Source organism: Dasypus novemcinctus, chromosome 14 (assembly GCF_030445035.2).
Source record: "Dasypus novemcinctus isolate mDasNov1 chromosome 14, mDasNov1.1.hap2, whole genome shotgun sequence".
Taxonomy (NCBI): domain Eukaryota; kingdom Metazoa; phylum Chordata; class Mammalia; order Cingulata; family Dasypodidae; genus Dasypus; species Dasypus novemcinctus.
The window spans coordinates 109,709,646-109,732,938 of record NC_080686.1 but is presented as its reverse complement, the minus strand read 5'-3'; the positions used below and the strand labels follow the sequence as shown (position 1 = coordinate 109,732,938).

Genomic DNA, 23,293 nt, shown 5'->3' with positions numbered 1-23,293 from the left:
TGCGCGCGGACCGGGAGGGCCGAGGCCCTCCCCGCACGGCCCGGCGGCCGGAGGTGGCTGGGGCGGGGGACCAGCTCGGCCTGCAGGGCCGCGGAGGCTGAGCCGGGCTGGTGCCCAGGCTGGTGTGGGAGGGCCTGAAGGGCCGAGGGCGCGGCCGGACGCCGCGGGGCGCAGGGCCAGGGGCGGGGGGCGGGCTCCACGGACGCCGCGGGGCGCAAGGCCAGGGGCGGGGGGCGGGCTCCACGGACGCCGCGGGGCGCAGGGCGCAAGGCGGGGGGCGGGGGGCGGGCTCCACGGACGCCGCGGGGCGCAGGGCGCAAGGCGGGGGGCGGGGGGCGGGCTCCACGGACGCCGCGGGGCGCAGGGCGCAAGGCGGGGGGCGGGGGGCGGGCTCCACGGACGCCGCGGGGCGCAGGGCCGGGGGCGGCCACGTCTGCTCCGCGTCCCGGCTGCGCGCAGGGGCGGGGGGCAGCACCGCCAGGACCACCGGCTGGGGCAGGCGGGAGGAGCCCACGGGCGACTCGCCGGCCCGCCCGCCCTGCTCGCGGCCTCGCCCAGGGGCAGGCTGTCCACGCGGGGCGAAGGGAGCCCGGCCTCGGCCCTGGGGTCAGTCGGCGGCCCCCCACCACCCAGGCGCGAGGTGCGGCCGAGGGGGTTGGAGCGGAACGGCTTTTATTAGCCCGAAGGATAAGCAGTTGGGGGGCGGGAAGGGGGGTCACAAAAGGAAACCAGGAAGGACACTGAACAATCCTAAAACTAGAGAAAATTAAAACAGGAAAAGTAATCACTGAATCAAATCGTTTTTATGGAAGAAAAAAAACAAAGCAAAAAACCACGAACGCCAGTCTTACCCGGGGTAGGAGGGAAGCGCGAGGGTCGCCCTTCCACTGCACGGCCGCAGTGACGCCCCCTCCCACGCCGGGCCGCCCGCCCCGGGGCCGAGGCCAGGCCAGCGGAGGCGGCCACGCGGAGCTGCGCCCCGCAGCGCGGGCTCCCCCGGGGCCTTTCCAGCGGACCTGGTCCCTTCCAGCCCCGGCGGGGACGACCTGGCTCCGAGGCCCTGCGCTCAGCCCACGCGGGAGAGGCGGGAGGAGTCACGAGCCAGCGGCGGGCGCCCGGGCCCGGGGGTCGGGGCCCGGGGGTCGGCCGCCCCGGGCTGCCCGCCCTCCCCGCGCGCCCCGGCCCTGCGAGGGCCTCCCGCCTCCGCAGACACGGGAACTGCTGCGAAACCTTACTTCTGTGGCTTGCGTTTTGAAAACCAGCACAGTTCCCTTTTTCCAGCGTTTATACCGTTAAACACGCTTCTTGGGACTGCGCTGCCCCCGCACCAGGCCCCGCCACTCCTCCAGCCGCGCCCAGGCGCCCCGGGCCCCTGGGGCCACCGGCTCTGGAACCGCCACATTAATGGCACGAGGGGACCCGGAAGAAGGCCCCAACAGCCCGATGACAAAGCATTGGGCTTGAAGGACAGGAAGCTACGGGCGCGAGCCTGCGGAACAGAGACAGGCCAGCGCAACGCCGGCTGCAGAGCTGGGTCTATCAGCCAGCAACAGGCGAAGACGCAGTGTGCAGTGCGGGGAGGTGGCGTGGAAACCGCTGTCCACGCGGCTCTCCTCGACCTTGCAACCCGGCAGGAAGGGCACCCTCAACAAACGGTTTTTCAATGAATTAGTGCTGGTGTCATATATTGGTATATTATAGAAAACATTTGTCAACAGACATATTTTAAAATAAGTTAAAGACTTGAAATTAGTCACTGAGAAATAACATACGTCCAAATGATAAACTTTATAAACTAAAATGTCAACTGGAAAGAAATTATGTTGCTATTTAAAAACAATTACTGGGAGCAGATGTGGCTCAAGTGGTTGGGCACCCGCCTTCCTCATGGGAGGTTCCAGTGCCTCCTAAAGAGAAACGAGCAGACAACAAGCAAAAACAAGCAGGGAGCAGACGTGGCTCAAGCCGTTGGGTGCCCACCTCCCACATGGGAGGTCCCGGGTTTGGTTCCCAGTGCCTCCTAAAGAGAAGACAGATAATGAGCAGACAATGAATGCAAACAATGAGCAAAAACAACGAGCAAGCAGACAAGGGAGCCATCTCGGAGGGCAAAGCACTTTTAAAAAAAGACAAGACAATTATTGCCAACTCTGTTAACATATTAATTTTTTAAATGTAGAACACACAAAAATATGCAAATACGTAGAATTCTCTCCAGGCTGGATTTTCCGGCACTGAGAAAATCACAAAGGAGAAGTGCTAAGGTACTACAATCACAGGTGTAACAGTATATTCATTTAAAAATGCTCTTCAAGGGCGGCGGACTTGGCCCAGTGGTTAGGGCGTCCGTCTACCACATGGGAGGTCCGCGGTTCAAACCCCGGGCCTCCTGACCCGTGTGGAGCTGGCCCATGTGCAGTGCTGATGCGCGCAAGGAGTGCCCTGCCATGCAGGGGTGTCCCCCGCGTAGGGGAGCCCCACGCGCAAGGAGTGCGCCCCGTAAGGAGAGCCGCCCAGCGCAAAACAAAGTGCAGCCTGCCCAGGAATGGCGCCGCCCACACGGAGACACAGATTCCCATGCTGCTGACAACAGAAGCGGACAAAGAAACAAGACGCAGCAAATAGACACAGAACAGACAACCAGGGTGCAGGGGGAGAGAAGGGGAGAGAAATAAATAAATAAATCTTTAAAAAAAAATGTTCTTCAATAGATTTGAAAGGAGGCATAGACCAAAGTGTCAGTGGTGAATAATTCTCTTTTTTTTCCTAAGTAAGGACATTACAGAAGCTTCTCTTTTGGCTCCACTTCCTCTCTGTTTCTCTAAAATGAACGTGCATTCCTTCTGGGTTTAAACAAGAGGTTTCTTTAAGGAGACATGCCCCCTCACCCTGTGTCAGCTCTCTGTGGACAATAAATAAGGGGAGCTGGGGTGCAGAGGTGCCTTGGGGAAGCACGCGGGGATGCTGCCCTTGGCTCTCCTTCCCCTCACGGGGAGAAGTCCTCGCGGAGGTGGAGCCTCTGGTGCTGGAAGACGTTGGAGCTGTGCCGGAAGGCCTTCCCGCACTCGCTGCACTTGTAGGGCTTCTCGCCCGTGTGGACCCGCTGGTGCTGGGCAAGGTAGGTGCTCTGGCTGAAGGCCTTCTTGCAGGCAGCGCATTTGTACGGCTTCTCCCCGTGATGGGATCTCTGATGGTGAATGAGCCGGGAGCTGTTGTGGAAGGCCTTCCCGCACTCGCTGCACTTGTAGGGCTTCTCGCCCGTGTGGATCCTCTGGTGCTGGATAAGATGTGTGCTCTGGCTGAAGACTTTGCCGCAGTCGTTACATTCATAGGGCTTCTCTCCAGTGTGGCTTCTCTGATGTTCAACAAGTTTGGTTTTTTGGATGAAGGCTTTCTCACATTCATTACACTTATAGGGTTTCTCTCCAGTGTGAATTCTCTGATGTTGGATAAGGTTAGAACTCTGGGTAAAGCCTTTGCCACATTCTTTACACTCAAACGGCTTCTCTCCAGTGTGAGTGCGACGGTGTCGGATGAGGATTGAGCTATCGCTGAAGGCTTTCCCGCAGTCGGTACACTTATAGGGCTTCTCTCCAGTGTGGATCCTCTGGTGATAGATAAGGGACGAGTAGGCGCTGAAGTGCTTCCCACACTCGCCGCACTTGTAGGGCTTTTCCCCAGTGTGGATCCTCTGGTGCTTCATGAGGTTGGGCCTCCGGTTGAAGGTCTTCCCACACTCCTCACACCTGTAGGGGATCTCCCCCGAGTGCATCCTCCGGTGGTTGATGAACTCGCAGCTTTGGCTGAAGGCTTTTCCACACTCGTCACATTTATAGGGCTTCTCTTCACTGTGGAGCCGCTGATGCTTGACAAGGTTAGCATTGTACCTGAAGGTTTTCCTGCAGTAACTACAATAATGCAGTTTTTTCCCAAGAGGAATTTTCTGATCTTCATTAACAATTACATTCACACTGAAAATTTCCCCAGAACCATGAACTGTACTTGTCTTTTTCGACTTGTGCACACGCTTGTGGTTGTTGAGGTACGACCTCTGCTCAAAACTCTGCTCGCATGTGTCACATTTGTGAGGCCTCTGATCAGGGACAGGGCCTGACCTCACTCTGAGGCTTCCCCCGAGCTCCCGGCCGCGCTCCTCGCAGGCCACCACGGCTGGCCTGGGGCCTCTCAGCCCCACTGGCGTGTCTGGGCACTCCTCTGGCTCCCCAGCATGTTCGTGCGCCGCTCCAGGCTCAGACTCCTGGGGAGCGACCTCCCTGAGCCGGCCTAGCTCTTCCCCATCAAACATCTCTCCTGAAGTCAGTTCATTGAACTCAGTCCTCGTCCCAGGATCTGAAACAACAAACAGAACATCTCAGGTCAACGGTTTTGATTCTGGAAGGAATGTAAGAAGATGCTGCCTACCACCTAGTACCAACTTGATCACCTCCAAAGCTGCAACAGCCTCACAGGGAGGAGCGCCTGGAGCTGAGAGCGCAGGACCTCAGCCAGAGCCATTATGCAGCAGTGCAGGGACTTAAACGCAGGTTGACTGTAACACTCATGCCCTTGCAACACTTGCCCCCAGCCTTCCTGTCTTTCTGCCCATAAAACGTGACTGACTCAGAGTGTCGGAGACCTGTCCTCATCACTGCCAAAAGGACAGAAGATGGAGACTTTACAGCACCATGGAGACCACAGCAAGGAGGGAACTGAGGCCAAATTAATCTAAGGCTGCCTCAAAATAGCTAATCCACCCCCAAAAACCATGGCAGGAAAACCAGTGGCCTTCCCGGGAGGATAGTGGGCCGAGCGCATGCCAGGGAAGGGGTGAAGCACCCCTGGGTCTGGTGCCCCCTTTCCAAGGGCTGGGGTCCTTCTTTCCTCCCTAGCAGGTCACATCCAGGGCTCTCCATGGGCACCTGTGAGTCAACTGAGGTGCCATCAGCACCTCAAACTCAAGACACCTATAGGGAACGTTTCATATTCTACTACTGACTTCTTCTTATTCTAGCAACTAGAAGAACTTTTATCACTGATACAAAGGTAGTAGCCATGAAGTTCTAAGGGGAGGGAGAGGGAAGAATAGGTGTGATATGGGGGCATTTTGGGGGCACTGGAATTGTCCTGCATGACACTGAGATGACAGATACAGGCTATTATATATTTTGTCATAACCTATAAAATTGTGCAGGACAGAGTGCAAACTATAATGTAAACTATAGTCGGTTAATAGCAGTGCTTCAATATGTGTTCATCATTGTAACAAATGTTCCACACTAATGAAGGATGTTGTTGATGTGGGAAAGTGTGGGAGCGGGAAGGAGTGGGGCACATGGGAATACCCTATATTTTAATGTAACATTTATGTAATCTAAAGCGTTTTTAAAATTTTTTTAAAACTTAATTAAAAAAAGAAGAATGTTTCATAATGCCCCTTCAAACCTCCATTCCTTCCTTCCTTGATTCAGGGCACACATTCCAAGCTCCTCCTGTGTGGCCACTCCCCAAGAGGCAGAGGGACGAACTCCCAGGTGGATACCTGTGTGAGGCCCCTCAGAGGCCAATGCCAGCAGCCATACTCAGGATACATTCTGGACCCTACTTGCCAGCTGAATGACCCAGGGCAGCTTATCTACCTTTCTGAGTCTCAGTTCCTCCATCTAGAAAACAGAGGTCATTCCAGCTAGTACGTAATAGCACTGTTGTGAGAATGGAGAAGAATTAAACAACAGAATGACCCTAAAGCACTAAGCACAGCACCCAGCACAGTAAGCCTCAAGCAGGCAGCTGCACAATTGCTACTTTCGGTCACTGCTCCCTTCCCAGCCCTGAAAGTGCTGTCCATTGCCCCTCTACCCACCCCCTCCACCGCAGAGGCCAATTAGCATATGGAAAGGGGTTGAACCACCTCAGTTCTCAGAGAAATGTAGGTTAAAAGCACAGGGTGACCAGAACAAGGAAAGACATACAGAGCAATGGAATAGAATTGGGAGTTCAGAATTAAACCCTCACATCTATGGCCAACTGAATTTTGATAATCTCTACAACAAATGATACTGGGAAAACTGGAAATATACATACAAATCAATGAAAGTGGACCCCTACCTCACACCATATACAGAAGTTAATTCAGGGATCACTGACCTAAATATAAGATTTGAAACTATAAAACTCTTAGAAGACAACATAGGGGAACATCTTTATGACCTTGTATTAGGCAATGGATTCCTAGACTTTACACCAGAAGTAAACCATAGGGAAAAAAGAAGCCATAGGGAAGAAGAAGTGACTCCAGCAGTTGGGTGCCCACCTACCACATGGGAGGTCGCAGGTTCAGTTGCCAGTGCCTCCTAAAAAGAAGATGAGCAGATAGAGAAAGCAAACAAGGGTGTGTGGGGGGGGAATAAATTAAATAAAATCTTAAAAAAAAAAGAAGCAATAAATTGACTTCATCAATATTAAAAACATTTGTGCATGAGGATAACCAGCAAGATGGCGGCAGAGTAAGGAGCTCCTAGAGTCAGCTCCTGTTGCAGGGCAGTTAGTGAACACCCAGAGCTCTCTTGAGCTACTGAAGCACCTGTTTGGGGGCTCTAGGAGACCAGAAGAGCATCCTGCAACATCTTTGAAGGAGTGGAAGGAGGAGACTGCCCATCTGCAGAGAAGACTTGTAAGTACAGCACTCCAAGCCACGGAGGCCAGTGCCCATCCTCCACTGGAGGCACAAAACACCTTGGGAAATGTTCCATGGCTGGAATCAAAAGCTCCACTTCCCCAAAACAGGTTGGGCACCAATTTCAGCTACTGATGAGGAAACTCAGTGCACTACAGTATAAATCCTGAAAACAGCTAAAGCTTGAGCCTGTCCAAGTCAGAAAGAGGCCAGGAGCTGCCATCTTAACTCTGCGCCTGGCACGAGTGGAAGCGGGGTGGACTGAAAATCCCAGTACTGGTGGAGACCAGCTTCTTCCTATCTAGACCATATTGCAGGTCTAGCCTAGGCCCCAGAACCACCTCCAGCAGGGAGGAAGCTGTGGGGACTTGTGCCAGCTTCTCCGGGAAATTACCAGCCAAACCGTGGAAGCTGGTGACTATCCTACTCTGGCAGCACAAGCCGCCCCTGTTCTATGACGGGAGTTGGAAGCTCCAGTTCCCAGAACCAGGGGAGGAGGAGAGGGTTGGCTGCCAATTTCAGCTACTGATTGGTAGACTTGGCTGGCTAAGAGATAACCCTGGGAACAGCTGGGGTGAGAACCAGCTAAAGCCAGAAAGAGGCCAGTAGCCGCCATTCTGATTCCATCCCCAGCCTGAGGGGAGGTCAGGCTGACTGAAACTCTCAGTGTTGGCAGGAACCATTTCTTGCACGCAGATCAGCCCACAGCCCTAGCCTAGGCTCCAGCCCCGCCTCTGGCAGGGAGGAGGCTGAGGAATCTTGCACCAGCCTATACAGGTAATTGCAGGTAACTTTGGTTGCCATAGATTGAAAATCAGAAGTCTATCAGGGCAACTGCGGTCATCTTGGACCCGCACTGCATAGCTTGCTGCCCACACCCACAGCTCCATCCTGTCTCAGGCAGGGGAGAAAGGGATGTGAAGCTTTATCAGTCTCTCTGGGCAACTACAGTCTAGGCCTGCACGTGGATTATTCCACAGAGCTGTGACTCTGTCCCTATCCCTGGCAAAGGAGAAAGTTGGAGGAAGCTTCATCGGTCCCTGGCACGATGAGGGCAGCTTGAGCCTCCAGAGCTTACAGCACCAACTACATGCTTGGCTCCTATTGCACCAGCAAGGGAGAAACAATAGGAAACCCTAACTAAAGAGAAAAACTGCACCCAGAATAAATACTCTAGTAAGCCAGATGCAAAGACACCAACAAAAAATTACAATCCACACCAAGAAACAGGAAGCTATGGCCCAGGTAAAGGAACAAGATAAGCCTCCAGATGACATAAAGGAGTTGAGACAACTAATTACAGATGTTCAAATAAATCTCCTTAATAAATTCAATGAGATGGCTAAAGAGATTAAGGATATTAAGAAGACATTGGATGAGCACAAAGAAGAATTTGAAAGCATAAAGAAAAATAGCAGATCTTATGGGAATGAAAGGTGCAATCAATGAAATTTAAAAAACATTGGAATCATATAATAGCAGATTTGAGGAGGCAGAATAAAGGATTGGTGAGCTTGAAGAAATGGCCTCTAAAAGTGAACATACAAAAGAAGAAATGAAGAAAAAGAATGGAAAAAATTAAACAAGGTCACAGGGAACTAAATGACAGCAAAAGATGTGCAAACATACATGTCATGGGTGTCCCAGAAGGAGAAGAGAAGGGAGAAGGGGCAGAAGGAATATTTTTAAAAATAATGGTAGAAAATTTCCCAACCCTATTGAAGGACATAGATATCCCTGTCCAAGAAGCATAATGTACTCCCATCCAAAAAAAAAAATCCAAATAGACCAATTCCAAGACACATACTCATCAAAATGTCAAAAGCCAAAGACAAAAAGAGAATTCTTTTTTTTTTAAAGATTTATTTATTTATTTCTCTCCCTTCCCCCGCCGATCCTGGTTGTCTGTTCCCTGTGTCTATTTGGTGCGTCTTCTTTGTCCACTTCTGTTGTTGTCAGCGGCTCAGGAATCTGTGTTTCTTTTTGTTGCATCATCTTCTTGTGTCAGTTCTCCGTGTGTGCGGCACCACCCCTGGGCAGGCTGCTCTTTCTTTCGCAATGGGCAGCTCTCTTACGGGGCACACTCCTTGTGCGTGGGGCCTATGCGGAGGACACCCCTGTGTGGCAGGGCACTCCTTGTGCCCATCAGCACTGCGCGTGGGTCAGCTCCACACGGGTCAAGAAGGTCCGGAGTTTGAACTACGGACCTCCCATGTGGTAGACAGACGCCCTAACCACTGGGCCAAGTCCGCCACAAAGAGAGAATTCTGAGAGCAGCAAGAGAAAAGCAATGCATAACATATAAGGGATATCTGAAGAGATTAAGTGATTTCTCACCAGAAACCATGGAGGCAAGAAGACAGTGGTTTGATATATTTAAAATACTACAAGAGAAAAACTTTCAGCTGGATATAAGGAATCTTATATCTAGCAAGACTGTCTTTCAAAAATGAGGGTGAGGGAAGCAGACTAGGGTGTCCGCCTACCATATGGGAGGTCTGCGGTTCAAATCCCAGGCCTCCCTGACCCGTGTGGAGCTGGCCCATGCACAGTGCTGATGCGCGCAAGGAGTGTCGTGCCACGCAGGGGCGTCCCCTGTGTAGGGGAGCCCCATGCACAAGGAGTGCACCCATAAGGAGAGCCGCCAAGCGCTAAAGAAAGTGCAACCTGCCCAAGAATGGCAGCACACACACGGAGAGGTGACACAACAATAAGATGACACAACAAAAAGAAACACAGATTCCCGGTGCCGTTGATAAGGATAGACGCGGTCACAGAAGAGCACACAGCGAATGGACACAGACAGCAGACAACTGTGGGAGGGGGATGGGGAGGGGAGAGATATAAATAAAAAATAAATATTTTTTAAAAAATGAGGGTGAAATTAGAACACTCACAGATAAACAGAAACTGAGAGAATTTCTAAGCAAGAGACCAGAATTTCAGGAAATACTAAAGGGTGTGCTAGAGCCTGAAAAGAAAAGACAGGAGAGAGAGGCCTGGAAGAGAGTCTAGAAATGAAGATTATAACAATAAAAGTAACTAAAAGTATCAAAAGAGTGGTGAAAATAAATATGACAGATAAAACTCAGATAGTCAGGAATAAACCTAACCAATGATGTAAAGCACTTGTATTCAGAAAATTGCAATTCAATGGTAAGACAAATCAAAAAAGCCCTAAATAGCTGGAAGAACATTCCATGCTCATGGATTGGAAGACTAAATATCATTAAGGTGTCAATTCTACTAAAATTGATACACAGATTTAATGCAACCCTGATAAAAATAATACCAGCATTAAAGAAAAAATTGAAAACATGATCATTAAATTTATTAGGAAGGATAAGGAGTCCTGAATAGGCAAAAACATCATAAAAAGGAAGAGTGAATCCTCATCTCCAGACTTTAAATCATAATACCTACCTATAGTGGTAAAAACAGCATGGTACTGGCCTAAAGACAGACACAATAAACCAATGGAACCAAATTTATGGTTCAGAAACAGACCCTCGCAAGTATGGTCAAGTGATTTTTGACTAACCTGTCAAACTCACACAGCTCAGACAGAACAATCCATTCAACAAATGGTGCTGAAAAAATTGGATATCCATCGCTGAAAGAAGGAACGAGGACCCCTATCTCACACCTTTTCCAAAAATTAACTCAAAATGGATCAAAAAACTAAAAACAAAAGCAAGAACCATAAAACTTCTATAAGAAATCACTGGAAAATATCTTCAAGACCTGGTGGTAGGTAGTGAATTCTTAAAGGAGATAAGAGAAGGACTGAGATGGACTACTGATGTTTAATGTATGTAGAAGTTTTAATTAGCTTTACTGTAAAATTGTGAAAATGTATAGAGTGGATTGTAACACAGAGTAACAGCTAGTTTATAAATGGGGATATGACTGAAAATGGTAGTCTAGTTATGTAAATGCTAATTGATAGAATGCTTGAGAATAATCTAGGAACTGGATAGCACAGTAAACCAAGAGTTGGGTGAAAATTGTGGTTGATGGTACAGATGCAAGAGTGACCTTTGTTAGCTAGAACAAATGTATATACTACTGCAGGGTTATGGGAATGTGGAAAGCATGGGAATAATACAGCTGGAGGGACCTATGAACTGTGGTTAGTAGTAATAATATAATATTCTAGCATCCATGCAAAAGATGTACTGTGTCAATACTGAGGCAGTATGGCAAATGTGAGTCAAAAGTACACTATGGACATGGTAACAATCAGATATTATTTTATCTGCAGCAAATGACACACCACATTGTGGTGTGTTGATGGAGGGATATTGTTTGGGAACTCTGCACATATGCATGATTGTTTTATAAGTTTATAACTTCTGTCATAAAAAATATATATTTAAAAAATAATAATAGGGTGGGTTGGGGAAAAAACACACCAAATGTGAGATAAGAACTATGACTAGTAGTAAGATTTTGACAGTGTTCTTTCATAATTTGTAACAAACATCTCATGACAATGCAAGGTGTTGGTGGAGGGTTGATGTATGGGACCCCTGTATGATGTTATACATGTCTGCTTTGTAAGTTCAAAACTTTTACTATACACTTGTTTATGTATGTTTGCATATAAATTATATAAAGATAATAATTGTATTGGTTAGGGGAAAACTACTTTGTTTAGTAGTAATATTTTGACAATGCTCTTTAATCATTAGTTTAAAAAGTTTAAAAACAATGCAAGTTATTGGTGGTAGGGTGAGATATTATATATGTTTGTTTGATGTTATATATGTTTGGTTTGTAAGTTCACTATTATACACTTATTTTTTATGTATGTTTATGTATGAGCAATATATTTCAGCAAATTAAAAAAGAACAAAAACATTTGTGCATGAAAGGACATTATCAAGAAAGCGAAAAAACAAGCTACAAATAGGAAGAAAACATTTGGAAACCATATCTGACAAGGGTTTAATATTCTGAATATATAAAGAACATTCCTACAACTCAACAATAAAAAGACAAACTCTTTCACGCTGGGCAGCTCTCCTTACGGGTGCACTCCTTGTGCGTGGGGCTCCCCTACGCGGGGGACACCCCTGCACGGCACGGCACTCCTTGCACGCATCAGCACTGCGCATGGGCCCTGATACCAAAGCCAGATAAAGACAGCATAAGAAAAATAAATTACAGACCAACATCTCTTATGAATATAAATGCAAAAATCCTCAACAAAATAGTGGCAAAGTGAATCCCACAGAATGTTAAAATGTTTATACACCATGACCAAGTAGGATTTATTCCAAGAATGCATGGATGGTTCAATGTAAAAAAATTAATCAGTGTAATACACCACATTAGTAGAGTGAAGGAAAAAAAACCACGTGATCATCTCTGTTGATGAAGAAAAAGTATTTGACAAAATCCAACATTTTTTCATGATTAGAAACACTCAGAAACTTTATCAACATGATAAAGGGCATTCATGAAAAACCTACAGTAAATATCGTACTCAACAGTACAAGACTGAAAGCTTTCCCCCTAAGGTCAGGAACAAGACAAGGATGCCCACTTTCACCACTGTTATTCAACATCATACAGAAGTTCTAGCCAGAGCAATCAGGCAAAAGAAAGAAATAAAAGACATCTGAATTGGAAAGGAAGAAGCCAAATCATCCCTATTTGCAGATAACATGATCCTACATATAGAAAATCCCAAAGAATTCACAATAAAGCTACTAGAACTAATAAATGAACTCAGCCTAGTTGCAGGATACAAGAAAACACAGAGAAGTCAGTTGGGTTTCTATATACCAGTAATGAAAAATCTGAAAAGGAAATCAAGGAAACAATGACCTCTAAAAGAATAAAATACTTAGGAAAAAATTTAACCAAGGAAGTGAAAGACTTGTAGACTGAAAACTATAAACAATTGCTGAGAGAAACTGAAGACCTAAATAAATGGAAAAACATCCTGTGTTCATGGATTGGAAGACTTAATATTAAGATGTCAATTCAACTGAAGCAATCTACAAATTCAATGCAATCCCTCTCAAAATTCCAGCAACCTTTTTTGAATAAATAGAAAAGCTGATCCCCAAATTCATATGAAATCGCAAGGGGCCCTGAATAGTCAAAACAATCTTGAAAAAGAAGAACAAAGTTGAAGGACTCATACTTCCTCATTTCAAAACTTACTATAAAACTGCAGTAATTAAATAACATGGTACTGGCATAAGGATAGCTATACAGATGAACAGAATATAACTGAGAGTACAGATATAAATCCACACATTTATGGCCAGCTGATTTTTTATAAAGATGCCAAATCCATTCAATGGGGGAAAGAATAGTCTCTTTAACAAATGGTACTAGGATAACTGGAAATCTACATGCAAAAGATTGAAGGTAAATCCCTCTCTCACCACATACAAAAATTAATTCAAATGGATCAACAATCTAAATATAAGAGCTAACACTACACAACTCTTACAAGAAAGCATAGGGAAATATTTTCAGGATCTTTTAGTAGGAAATGGACTTTAAGATTTTATATCAAAAGCAGAGAAAAAAATTATAAAATGGATTTCTTCAAAATTAAAAAAAAATTTTGCATCAAAGGACATTATCATTATCAAGAAAGTGAAAAGACAACCTCAGAATGGGAGGATATATTTGGAAACCACATATATGATAAGGGTTTAATATCCAGAACATATAAAAAAACTCCCACAACAGCAAAAAGACAACCCAATTTAAAAAAAAACACAAGGATTTGAATAGACATTTCTCCAGAGAAGACATTCAAATGCCCAATAAGTATATGAAAACATGTTCAACATCGTTAGCCGTTAAAGAAATGCAAATTAAAGCTACAACAAATATCACTTCATGTCCCCTAGGATGGCTATTATTTAAAAAACGGAAAATAACAAGTGCTGGCGAGGATGCGAAGAAATAAGAAAACTTGACCATTGTTGGTGGGAATGTAGAACAGTGCAGCCACTATGGAAAACAGTTTGGCAGTTCCTCATAAAGTTAAACATAATTACCATATGACCTGGCAATCCCACTCCTAGGCTTATACCCAAATTAAGCCAGAACTCAAATATTATTTGCACACAATGTTCATAGCAGCATAATTCACAATACAGATGAACGAATAAACAAAATGTGCTATATTCATACAATGGAATATTATTCAGCCATAAAAATGAACTTCTGATACACGCTACAACATTGATGAATCCTGAAGACATTATGTTGAGCGAAATAAGCCAAACACTAAAGGACAAATTTTGCATGATCTCATTTACATGAATTAAACAGAATCTGCAGATTCATTTTTTTAAAAAAGCACTGGGTGCGACCCATGGCATATTCACCAGACTGGGTATAATCTTTAAAGACGATTCCACTGCTGGCCAGATTGTGCAGCAAATGAAGCTCTCAGCACTGCTGGGAGGGTGAGCTGGAGCCACCATTCTGGAAAGCTTTGGCAGCATCATTCAGTGCTGATTCTGTGCACATCCTAGAAGCCAGTACACACTGGACAGAAAGATGCACTCTGTGCACCAAGAGACACACATGCACAAGAACATCCCAGCATCGGACACAGCAACCCCAAACTGGGAACAAGGAAAGTCTACGCAAGCAAACCAGAAACTAAACCACACTATGTTCCTACAACGTAAAACTACATGGCAACAAAACAAAACAAACTGCTACTAGGCACAGCAACAGGGAAGAATCGCATAATGCTGAGGGAAAGAAGCCAGGCAGAGAAGATGCCCTGTAGGATTCCAGCCATAAAATGGAAAGCATGGAAAGCAAACAGGAGTCAGGAAGAGAGGTTCATGTGGGGTAACAGAGGAGGCACAGGGGCTCCTGGAGGCTGGGAATGTTCTCTATCTTGACCTGAGGATGGGTTTGTGCCACTTCTGTATGTATTTATATTTGAATAAGTAAATTTCCAAAAGAAAAATTTGAATCCTGTGAGCCAGCAAGTTCCTCCACGGACGTTATCAGACAGGTGTACACAGTGCTCATTAGAACCATCCACAACTGTGAAAACCACAGAAGAGCTTTCCTGTCGGCACCTCAGTTAGTGAGGAAAGGTGTTGGCACAGCACTGTCTGGAGGTGCCACTCGGTTACCAGGCAACACTGTGTCCAGGTGTGACCAAGGGAGTGGACAAGGTAAGCAGGGTGTGTCTCCAGTGTGGGGTCTATGGCCATCGGGGGGGGGGGTTGACTTAGGAGCAGGGCTGCAGGAAGGTACTCCATCACAACATCTTTGCCTGGCTCTCTGCACAGAGCATGTGCTCTTGAGGGCACAGCTGCTTGCCCGTGGGGTCCTGTGGGCTCCCAGCTTCCTCTCACAGCTCACCCCTCTCTGCATTTCTCCCTCTGAACTGGCTCTGCCCAGAACACCCTCGCCCTCTCCATCCTCCTGGAAGACTCAGCCTGAGAATCATCTCCCTGAGGGCTCCTCAGCTCTGGAAGTCAAGACTCAGACTGACACAGGGTTATTGTCACAGGCTTTGGCCGAGGCCACTCTCTCAAGCTTCCTGTGCTGACACCAGTACACTGTCCCCCAAATTCCTGAGTCAGTAACCAAACACCTTGGGCTCCAACAAATGCTCATTCAAAAGCTGAGCTGGAGGGCACACTCCCTCTCACTCACCTGAGCCGTCAACTCGCAGTCGTTCTTTCCCCTTGGCACCCCGTGCGTCCAGGACCCATGGCTCAGCCCCTCGCTCCAACTGCAAGATCACCCCAGGTTTAGGACCTGCAAGTCCTTCTCCTGGGAAGCAGACGGGGTCTGGGAGTTGGTACCAAGGACACGTGGCTGAACCGAGCACAGCCTAGCACTGGGGTCTGCAAATGGCAGGTGGGAGGGGAAGCACAGGTACAGAGAGGGGGGACGTGATGTAAGACCCAGGACTTGAGGGGACTCAAGATTGGGCTGGGGCCAGTTGTGAAGATGAAGACCTGAGCAAAAAGAATAAAAGCTCAGGGGTGCTCAGCACCAGGGTAGGAAAATGCCCCCTGGAGAGGGGTCTGCCCTGGGCCTGGGACAGGGAAGCTGGTTTCTTGCATGTGCTCAGAGGCAGAGGGGCTGCCTGGAAGGGTTTTCCCAGCCTCTGCACCAGGGCTGCCTGGGGCAAGGGTCAGATCCGCCCATCTCTGGGCCCAGGGGCCAGGAGCTGCTGAGCCCAGCCCAGCCAAGCCTCAGTCCCCAGGGCTGTCCAGGGAGCTGAGTCCTGGAAAGGGGCCTTACCCAGAGAGACCAGGTTCCCGTAGGTCTCCAGCATCACGTCCCTGTAGAGGCCCCGCTGTGCAGGGCCCAGACGGCCCCACTCCTCCCGGGAGAGGAGCACAGCCACATCCTCAAAGGTCACCAAGGCCTGGAACAACAGGACCCTGCTGCAGCCCTGGGTCCAGCCCAGGGGGTCCCTGGAGCAGAGGGGCCAGAGGAGGTGGCCTGGGGGCAACTGCACAGGGGGTACTTGCAGGCATGACAGTCCCCCGCTGGCCCAGGGGAGTAACCTGACCCTTTTGCTGCTAAGTCAAGCAGAGGCCGGGGAGAGGAGCAGGGTGGGGGAGTCCAGGATCCTCCCTCCTCTACTGTCAGCACCCCCGGCTGAGACGCTGGGCAGTGCTCGCTGGGGCAGAGAAGCCTCAGCTGGGACCTCGCACCTCCCAGGAAGGACAGACGCTCACCTGGGGCCGGGCAGACAGGAGTTCGGTTGCCATGGCCCCGTGCCCTGGGCGTCCCTTGGGTGGTGGGCAGGACCCTGTCACTCAGCTGCTGAGGGGAGAGAGAGGAACGTGTGCGGCCGAGGCTGCAGACTGGCCTTCTGCTTCCACAGCTCAGTCCTGGCCCTCCCGCCGCACCCTCGGGCCCTTGTCATGGCCGACCCTGGCCAGTCTCCCTGCCGCCGCTGCTCCAGGGCCCTCCCGTGCCCATCCAACGTGGGCACCAATGGCCCCAGCACAGGGCCCTGCCCCCTGCCTCGGGCTTCCCTCCCTGCAGGCCGTCTGTGCCTCCTCCCTGGCAGGCTAAGTTGCCATCTCCTTCAGGAGTTCATGAGCACAGAGTAAGTGGTTGGAAAAAGTCCAAATGCATGAGTAGTGAAAGAAATATAAAAAGATTAAACTCACCTATTAGAAGTACAAGACTCTCCAATATACAAAATGCAGCTATTTAACCTAAAACACAACACAAAAAAGGCTGAATATGAGTAAACGAAAACAGACCAGACACACAAATAAAGCTGCTGCTGCTATATACCTTTTCTTGTACTCTTTAAGCTTTTTATTGGTATGATTTATGCAGAAAAGTAGACAAATCCTAAGTGTAGAGCTTGAAGAATAATCACAAATTGCACGCATCCACATAACCACATTTAGATCAAAAGATAGACCAGGACTGGCTCCCGGGCAGCCTGATTCCCCTGCAGTTATCGCTTCTGCCCCAGGACCCTCAACGGCAGCCTTGAACTCACAGAGGGACGGGGAAGCCCCTGCTCCTCCGCCTGTCTTCCGTTCAGCACGGTATTTGTGAGCTTCATACACACTGCTGGGTGTGGTTTAGCAATAATAACACCAATCAAAACAGAACGGAAAGCAGAAATCATTAACAGGAATAAAGACGGACATTCCATATAAATAAAAGGAGAAAGTCACCAAAAAGTGGAAATAATTATGAAAGTGCATGTAGCTAACAACAAACCCTCAAAAGTAAAGGCAAAGTTAACTGAACTACCAAAGGAATTGGCAAATCCTTCTTTGTACTTCCCTCAGAAACAAGTGGATTGAGTAGAGAATTCTGGACTTAAAATATAGAGAACAAAGACATTTTTTCAAGATGCTCACTGAATATTACCAGGCAACAAAGGAAGTTTTAACAAATTCCCAAGGCTGATATCATTTGCAAAACAATCTCCAGTCATATTACTGATATAGCAGAAATGTACGATAAAGAAATATATGTAAAATATATGATAAAAAAAGCACAAAAACCACAAAAAACATAGAAATGGAAACTACAGTGGAAATAGAAACAAAGACTACCTGCGGAAAAATGTGTAGCCTTTCAGCATGTATTTTAACACAAGAGATTGAAAAAACCATGACCGACACATTTAACAAGCAACTAGAAACAGAATAAGGAGGTAATTCAAAGAAAGATGAAAGAAATAAAAACAATTTAAAGAAACAGATAATCTAAACATAGGTTCTTTGAAAATGTTAAATAAAATACACAAAAACATTTGGCAAGTTCAAACAAGGGGGAAAGAAACAGCAAAGTAAATACTGTTAGGACCAAAAAAGGGAACATACCTTAAGATACCATAAAGCAGTATTTGTCAGAACGTGGTCCAAGGACCCCATTGCACCCATGTGCACACAAGTCTATTTTCATAACAATACTAACATGTTTTTGCTCTTCCACTCTTATTTTCTCACAACCCTACCATGGAGCCTCCCAAAGGGTCTATGAGATCAGATGATGGCTAACAGACTGTGATTGTTAATTCTTGTGTTTTAAATTTTTGTCTTCATTTCTAATACCCTAAGTATTGATAGCTATAACACATAAAAGTTCTTTGGGGCTCCTCACTAATCTTTAATAGTACAATGGGGTCCTAAGACCATAAAATTTGAAAACACACCCATCGAAGTTTAAAACAATAATACTATAAACATTTTTTAAAACAATTTAAAATAGGTAACACAGACAATAGACTCAAGAATAAAAATCTGACTAGGTCAATAGCCATTAAATAAATTGAATGAGTAGTAAAAAAAAAAAAATCTGTCCTGGCTAAGAGGCAGAGGGCCCAGACAATTTTACAGGGGAGATTTTACAAATCCTTCAATAAACGGATAATTCTGTCTTTATTCAAATTGTTCCAGAACAACAATAACAAAATAGTGCATGCTTTTCCAATACATTTTCTGAGGTTAATAAAACTAGACAAAGAAAATATAAGAAATTAGGGGCCAAAGTCATTTGATGAATATAGATGCAAAAATCCTTAATAAAATACAAGCAATTCAAATATAGGCTTGGAATTTACGATGTACACAGAGTAAAAATGAATTCACATCCAACCTGGAGGAGGATGACAACTGTGATAAATAATACAAATACAAGGATGTTCTTCTATGAATTAAAACAAACGTGCATCACTATTACAAGGTGTTAAGAATATGGTGATGCACAGGAAAAATATAATTAATGTAACCTATGACTATAGTTACGGAAATATTGTAATATTTTTGCATCAATGTCAAAGAAAGTATTAATACTATATCAAGGCTAAGGATCAGTAATAGGGGGTAAAGAAAATGTTCAAAACTTTACTGAGGCGATGACTGCACAAATGAGGAAAGTGAGAGCCACTAAGTGTACACTTTGGATGGATGGTGCAAGGCATGGGACAGTATAACACAGTGAACCATATGATGGGAGATGACTATGGCTAACAGTACAGATATAAGAGTGTTCTCTCATGAACTATAACAAATGTACAATACTAATACATAGTGTTAATAATAGGTGGTATATGGAAAAAATATTACAAATGCAAGCTATAAACCATAGCCAGTAGTAAAATTTTGATGATGTTTTTATAATCTATAACAAGCGTTCCACAACAATGCAAAGTATTGGTGGAAGAGTGATGTATACAAATTCTGCATGTTATGCATGATTATTTTGTAAGCTCATAACTTTTTTTCCAAATGTACAAAGTTATTTTTTCTTGGCAATTTAAAAATACATAACCAACATAACTTCTTTAATAATAAAAATTTATTAAAAATATATATAGGGAAGCAGATGTAGCTCAAGCAATTGGGCTCCTGCCTATCTCTGGTTCGATTCCTGGTGCCTCCTAAAGAAGACAGCAAGCTGGCATGATGGGGAGGCACAGCAAGCTGATTTAACAAGAGACACAAGAAGAAAAACATGAGAGACACAATAGAGCAGGGAATGGAGGTTCTTGGTGCCTCCTAAAGAAGACGAGCAAGACAGTGAGCTGACACAATAAGATGATGCAACAAGAGACATGAGAAGAAAAACGTAATAAGACACAACAAATCAGGGAACAGAAGTGGTTCAAGTGATTAGGTGTTCCTCCCACACTGGAGGTCCCAAGTTTAGTTCCCAGTGTGTCCTAAAAGAAACAAGGAAGATGAACAGACACAGCAAGTGCAAACAATGAGGGGATGGGGAGTACTAAATAAAAAATCTTAAAAAGAATCAGGGAGTTGATGTGGCTCAGTGATTTGAGTGCTGGCTTCCCTTGTATAGGTCCTGAGTTCAACCCCCAGCCCCAGTACCCAAAAGAAAAGAAAAGAAAAGAAAAAAAAAAAAATATATATATATATATATATGTATATATGGGAAATGCAAATTAAAACAGCATTGTAAGCCTTCTTTCCCCAGCGTGGGGGACAATATAAAATACTTTGTAATATCAAATTCTGTTGAGAACTGGAGGAAACATGAAGACTGTTAGTACAACCAGTCACTCTAGAAATCTGTTTGGATGCCCCTGATAGAACCAAAACCCTACATACTTCTAATTCAGGAATCCTATTTCTAAGGATGTGCCCTATAGAAATGCTTGCTTATGCATTCAAGGAGACTCACAAGAACGATATGACATGCCCATATACTAGAAGAAAAGGGAAACAACAGCAATGTCCATTATCAGGGTAAGGGGCAAGTGAACTGGGGTCACCGGGATTCAAAGGAATGAAACACATCAATGTCATGGTACCAAGGGCTGGGAATTGAACCTGTGACCTTGTATGTGGGAAGCCAGCGCTCAACAACTGAGCCACACAGGTTTCCCTGAGTTGGTTTTTTCATTTGTTTTGCTTGTTCCTTTTTTTTTTTTTTCAGGAGGCACTGCAAACTGAACCCAGGACCTCCCATGTCTCCCTTAAATGTGGATTTTTAAAACACAAAAACAAAGGTAGAAGAAAGTGGGTTAAAAGGATATTGCTCAGAATAGGGATTGCCTGGGAGGAGGTGAAGGGAACACGGAACACTTTACCAGTATTCAGAATTTTTCTTTAAAAAAAGGAAAAAGAAAAAAGAAAAAGACTTGCTCAATCTCAATACTTTCTTCTATTTTAAAATAAAAATTAAAGACTTATAAAAATATTAAAACTCACAAAACCATGGGGCAAATAAAAACGTTTCAGACCTTGAAAAAAGGCCTCTAAGAACCAAACACATGGGGGAGGGCGGCCTCGGAGGGCGGAGGCGAGGACGGGTGGAAGGAGATAAGGCATACCCAGTGGGACAAGCATTTTGAGAAATCTGGCAGCTAAAGGCAAGCAAGGGATGTGGGGGCAAATGGGGGTTAGCAGAGCGCATTAACCGTTGGCAGGACAGCTGTGTGTGCTGGGCGGGGCGGAGTTAATGGCCCCCAGCCCGAGACCAGGTGAGAGAATGAGGGGGACGGCGGCTGTCCTGGAACCCCCGGGAGGGAGCAGTCCGGTGGTGGCACCTCGGGGAGAGGCGGGGAGAGGCAGGGAGCGGAAGGGAGGGGAGTACAGTGGGTCCTGGGCCTGCTCGCGAAGGAAAGTCGGGCTTCTCCCAGGGAATGGGTAAGGGATAGCACCCCCGCCCCAGCTGAGCCTCACTCACCTGAGCGCCGCTCACAAGCGGCCGCCGGACCAGGCCCCGCCGCCCGGCCAATCGGAGTCAGGCCGGAAGTGACGTTCGGTCGAGCCCCCGTCCTAGCAGGAGGCACTGTAAGGGCCGCTCTGGGCCGCAGGATGACTCGGCGTCTCAGTGGTAGCCCTTGAGGGCTCAGTGGTAGGTACCCGCGGAAGAGAACTGGCAATGCCGTAATCGGGATCGCTGCCACCAGGTGGCAGTCTGGAGCCACGACCCCTAGACCTCAGATAGGAGGCGGCAGGGGCTTTGGTGGCCAACTTCAAGAACGGATAACAGTAATTCTTTACCGCGGAAAATCTCAGTGAGCACCTGAAGGCCCAAGGTCAGCAAAGGATCTGGCCTTGCCTATACAGGGAAAGGTCACGTGCTCAACCAGGATAAATGAAATAAATTGCTAAATGGCCAAAGAACCGTTTTAGGGCTTAACCCATTGTCCCTCACACCACCCCTGTAAACGGCCCAGGGCCCATTCATGAGAAAAGGGGTGAAGAGGGCCGCTGCCCACGTGTGAAGTTCAGGTCTATGCCAAGCTGTCTTGCCTCCAGCGCCTCCCGGGTGGTCGAACAGCCCTGCCATGCCCAACAAGGCAGTCCTCTGGATGGTGGCTGGGAAGGATCCCCACACCACTGGCTAGTCAGGCCATTCCGAGGCGCAGATGGCTGGGCCAAACCCAGCTGACCCTCCCAGGTCTGTTTTCACCATCCCTAAACAAGGAAGATGATCCCCAAGGTCCAGGGTGCCAGAGGAATGTCTAAATATTGACCTGTCAAATGTCCAAGGAATCAAGATTCTACAAGTCATGTAGGTAATAACCTGAACGTAGATATGGAAAACACAAACATTAGTGAGTCACCTGAAGATTCTATGGGGTTTTTTTGTTCTCTATGAACTTATTTTCCAAAAGGTGAAAATCCAAGTTTTATGGATCCTGGAACTAACAAAATTTGGGAATTAAGGGAAAAAATGCAAAATTACCGAAACAAATTAAGCACAAGGCTTGGAAGGACCTCCATCTTCCTTAGCCTCTCAATGAATGTGTCACACACCCAGATGAGAAAATAAGGTCATAAATGGACCTTCACTCATTTCCACTACAAGATGCTAGGTAAACCCTAGAGACATCATCTGAAGCAGCTCTTGGCTGCCTCAACCTGCTTGGACATCTGTGCTGCTCCTGGAGCAAGCCTTCCCTGGTGGCTGGGACCCTTAGCCAAGCCCCCAGCACACTTTGCCTAGAGGGAACAGAACAGCAACAGCAGCCCATTGGTGAGACAACCCAGGCTAGAGCTTTCCCAACACCCTTGTTACAAATCTCTTTTCCTTTCTTTACTTCCATGTAAGTATAATTTGGGAGCGCTGGGCCAGCCATGTGCGTATCCGAGATTGTCAGGATGATGTCCCAACCCTGCTGGGGCTCTGCCTGGTAGAGTGAGCCCAGGAGCTGGTGGGGACTCCACCAGGAGGATGGGGAGGATGGGGCCAAGAGCCCACCTGACACCAGATTGCAGCCTCATCCCAGAGGCCAGAAGTAGCTAGTTCTCATGCATGAGGATTAGACTTGGGTGGTAGCTCAGCCATAGGGACCCTCCCAGAAAGGATGCTTTCTCAGGAGAGCAGAGGTATCTGCCTCCTTGCACTGCCAGAGGCTTATGATTTCATCTGGGGCCTTGGGCAAGAAAGTAGTTCTCAAAACTTCATCACTTCACTTGTTTTAACGAAGTAGTCAGTCCATTACCACTCATCCTATCACACTCAGCACAAAGACCAAGCACTGTGCAGAGTGGACAGAGCCATTCCTGGGGCCAGTACAGGAGTGTAAGTGCTCACCTTACCTACCTGTGAAGCCGGGACAACCCGGAATTGCTGGGTCCTTGGCCTCCCAACCCCTCCAGTAAGCAGGCCTCTAGGGACAGTGCCCCCCTTAAACTTCTG

The 23,293-nt window shown here is 46.9% G+C and overlaps 1 protein-coding gene across 7 annotated transcripts; it reads right to left on the bottom strand.

Moving 5' to 3' along the window:
* Positions 1–784: 784 nt before the first annotated feature.
* ZNF34 (zinc finger protein 34) lies at positions 785–21,398 on the bottom strand. Of its 7 annotated transcripts, none has more exons than XM_004454591.4 (6): positions 21,329–21,398; positions 16,819–16,866; positions 16,378–16,465; positions 15,935–16,061; positions 15,338–15,457; positions 785–4,350 (listed from the first exon to the last, which is right to left on the bottom strand). In XM_004454591.4, the coding sequence occupies exons 3-6, from the start codon at positions 16,408–16,410 to the stop codon at positions 2,987–2,989; spliced, it is 1,644 nt and encodes a 547-aa protein (XP_004454648.1). In that variant the 5' UTR covers positions 16,411–16,465; positions 16,819–16,866; positions 21,329–21,398; the 3' UTR covers positions 785–2,986. The 7 variants fall into 7 exon arrangements, with proteins under 7 accessions (XP_004454648.1, XP_071064208.1, XP_004454650.1 ...); XM_071208107.1 differs by having other exon boundaries at positions 15,338–15,416; positions 21,329–21,387; XM_004454592.4 differs by having other exon boundaries at positions 1,673–4,350; positions 16,378–16,462.
* Positions 21,399–23,293: the final 1,895 nt, after the last annotated feature.

Coding starts and splice junctions, on each gene's coding strand:
- ZNF34 (XM_004454591.4), bottom strand. CDS start 16,410: ATGGCAACCGAACTCCTGTCTGCCCGGCCCCAG. Junction 15,458..15,934: donor CGGGAACCTGGTCTCTCTGG/GTAAGGCCCCTT, acceptor TCTGCTTCCCAG/GAGAAGGACTTGCAGGTCCT. Junction 4,351..15,337: donor ACTGCGAGTTGACGGCTCAG/GTGAGTGAGAGG, acceptor TTGTTGTTTCAG/ATCCTGGGACGAGGACTGAG.